At 38.2% G+C, this 1,990-nt stretch overlaps 1 protein-coding gene and 1 long non-coding RNA gene across 4 annotated transcripts in view; one reads left to right on the forward strand and one right to left on the reverse strand.

Moving 5' to 3' along the window:
* The window catches only part of LOC106521445 (uncharacterized), a 12,347-nt gene that overhangs the window by 7,753 nt on the left and 2,604 nt on the right, over positions 1–1,990 (forward strand). Inside the window, exon 2 of the long non-coding RNA XR_001310668.1 lies at positions 1,344–1,427. This is a non-coding gene — a long non-coding RNA (uncharacterized LOC106521445). The remainder of the gene's footprint in view (positions 1–1,343; positions 1,428–1,990) is intronic.
* Positions 1–1,990, reverse strand: part of tmc8 (transmembrane channel-like 8) — a 12,919-nt gene that overhangs the window by 4,013 nt on the left and 6,916 nt on the right. For all 3 annotated transcript variants that reach the window (XM_014014001.1, XM_014014002.1, XM_014014003.1), the window contains 7 exons: positions 1,609–1,661; positions 1,364–1,503; positions 1,132–1,279; positions 856–1,017; positions 614–768; positions 464–530; positions 184–293 (listed from right to left, as the gene is read on the reverse strand). In XM_014014001.1, the coding sequence (XP_013869455.1) occupies positions 184–293; positions 464–530; positions 614–768; positions 856–1,017; positions 1,132–1,279; positions 1,364–1,503; positions 1,609–1,661 (835 nt within the window). The remainder of the gene's footprint in view (positions 1–183; positions 294–463; positions 531–613; positions 769–855; positions 1,018–1,131; positions 1,280–1,363; positions 1,504–1,608; positions 1,662–1,990) is intronic.

Raw genomic sequence — 1,990 nt, forward strand, 5'->3', positions numbered from 1 at the left:
GGCAAATATTATAAGATTTTTTCTTTTTTCTGCTACCTTTCATTTCATGTTATTGTATTTTTTATTGTACATAGAATTAATTTAGTTTTTTTAATGGAATTTCTAATTATGCAAGTTTTGGTCCTCCATTTAAAACAGCATCATGACTTAAGAATGAACACTGTTGAGTTCAATCAAACCCACTTCCTGGGGAAATTCAAAAGAAAAGTGCTGCAGAAAGTTGCAATGAAGTTGAAGATACACAGCTTGTACATCTCTCTGCCAAACTGGTTTTCCCTGCATTGAGACGTTCGCTGAAAAAAATAAAAATAAAACATGAATCACAACCTTTGCCAAAAAGAAACATATAAAGGAACTTCACCAGAATTGCAAGTTGTGAATGTCTGAGTGAAATACACCCAGGCTTTAAGTGTATGTGTTATGAGTTCAGTGTGTGAAATGTCAAATATCATCCCTGACTCACATTGAGATCTGATCTGAAGACAGAAACTAAGTAGATCCCCAGGGAAGCCAATTTCAATAAAATGCTCCTGAAAAACAAAAAAGCATTGTGAGTCTCAGCAGTTTGTTTGTGTTTTTGTACATCAATCATTCACCATCTTCTTCTTCCTACCTCACAAGCGTGGTATTCACTTGCACAGTCAAGGAGTAGTCTTCAAAAGAGGAGATCTTGCGGAAGATGTGAGGGAGGACAAGGTTTACAAATGTAATTGTGAACGGAGGAATATACTGAAGAACCAGCTTGACCAACAAGTGATGCTCTTCATTCTAAAGACCACAGTCACACAGGAAAAACTATTTAGCAAATTCATTGTTATAATTGTGGGGAATTCATTCTCAGGGTCCATTCCTTACTTTTTGGAGGGAAATTGTTGACAAGAAGATGAGGTAAAACGCTCCTCCAAGCAGAGAAATAACAATCAGGTTGAGGATACACCTGAGCAGATAGAGGTGAACCTTCTGTCGTAATGTCCTTTGAGCCTTACGCAAAGAGAAGCTCTGTTCCTCCAGGAACAGCTGAGGAACAGATGCAGATGTTTTTACATTTGCCTTCAGTGCTGGGCAATAAGTCCACAAACATACTGTAAGTGTAATCAACGACCTCATATATGCAGATGTCTGCTCATTCACCTTGAGGTCGTTTCGGATGAAGCTGTGCTTGAGGGCAGAGGCTGATGGATCCTGAATGTTGAAATCCCAGCCACAGAAGATCTTAAAGCTGACGTTCATGCTGTACCGCTTCCCGAGCATCCAGGTGTGCTTGTAGCCAACAACTGTTCTGTAAGAGATGAGCCACATGTAAGAAAAATAACAAATGAAAATTGTTTTTGTTCTCTTTGCAGCACTGCTACGGATCGCTGACCTGCGGACCACCAAGATGAGACTCAGAAGGAAGATGGAGAGGATTCCAGCCAGGTACAACAGAGGTGTGTTCAAACAGCGCAAATCCAGAGAGCCAGGTTTGTAAAAACCAAAGAAAACAGGAGAACGATCCAGAAACCCCTTTAACACAAGAGACATCTGTATTACACACGACACAAGTACAAAACCACGTCGTGCTATAAATGCACAGATTTTAAAAAATAATAAATAAAATAAAACTCCAACCGATCCAAGGAAAACGTCTAAAACTGAGTCGTTTTTTTCAAATCTCGGAAAGTCTGAAAAAAGCAAAGAAAGGAAAATAATTATTTATTTGGAACTTTAGGAGCACACAGGCTCATTTAAAGGGATCCCTGATTAGATGTAACATTAGACTTTATTTGATAAACATATATTTGAACTGTAAAATAAAGACAGTAAAAATACTGTAGGCTGTTTAGTTTTATAAAAATTTTAACATGGACAGAGCCATTTTATTTACACACAAAGCATTTTGGGTAAATGATGACGTGGATATATCCACCCTGAAGGTTAATCTTGGACAATATCTGATGATCGACTCTTTTAAATGAAACCAGAGAGCGTTGACAGAGAGGAGAAGGTAGAA

The sequence above is a fragment of the Austrofundulus limnaeus genome, unplaced genomic scaffold, assembly GCF_001266775.1.
Source record: "Austrofundulus limnaeus strain Quisiro unplaced genomic scaffold, Austrofundulus_limnaeus-1.0 Scaffold109, whole genome shotgun sequence".
Classification (NCBI taxonomy): Eukaryota; Metazoa; Chordata; class Actinopteri; order Cyprinodontiformes; family Rivulidae; genus Austrofundulus; species Austrofundulus limnaeus.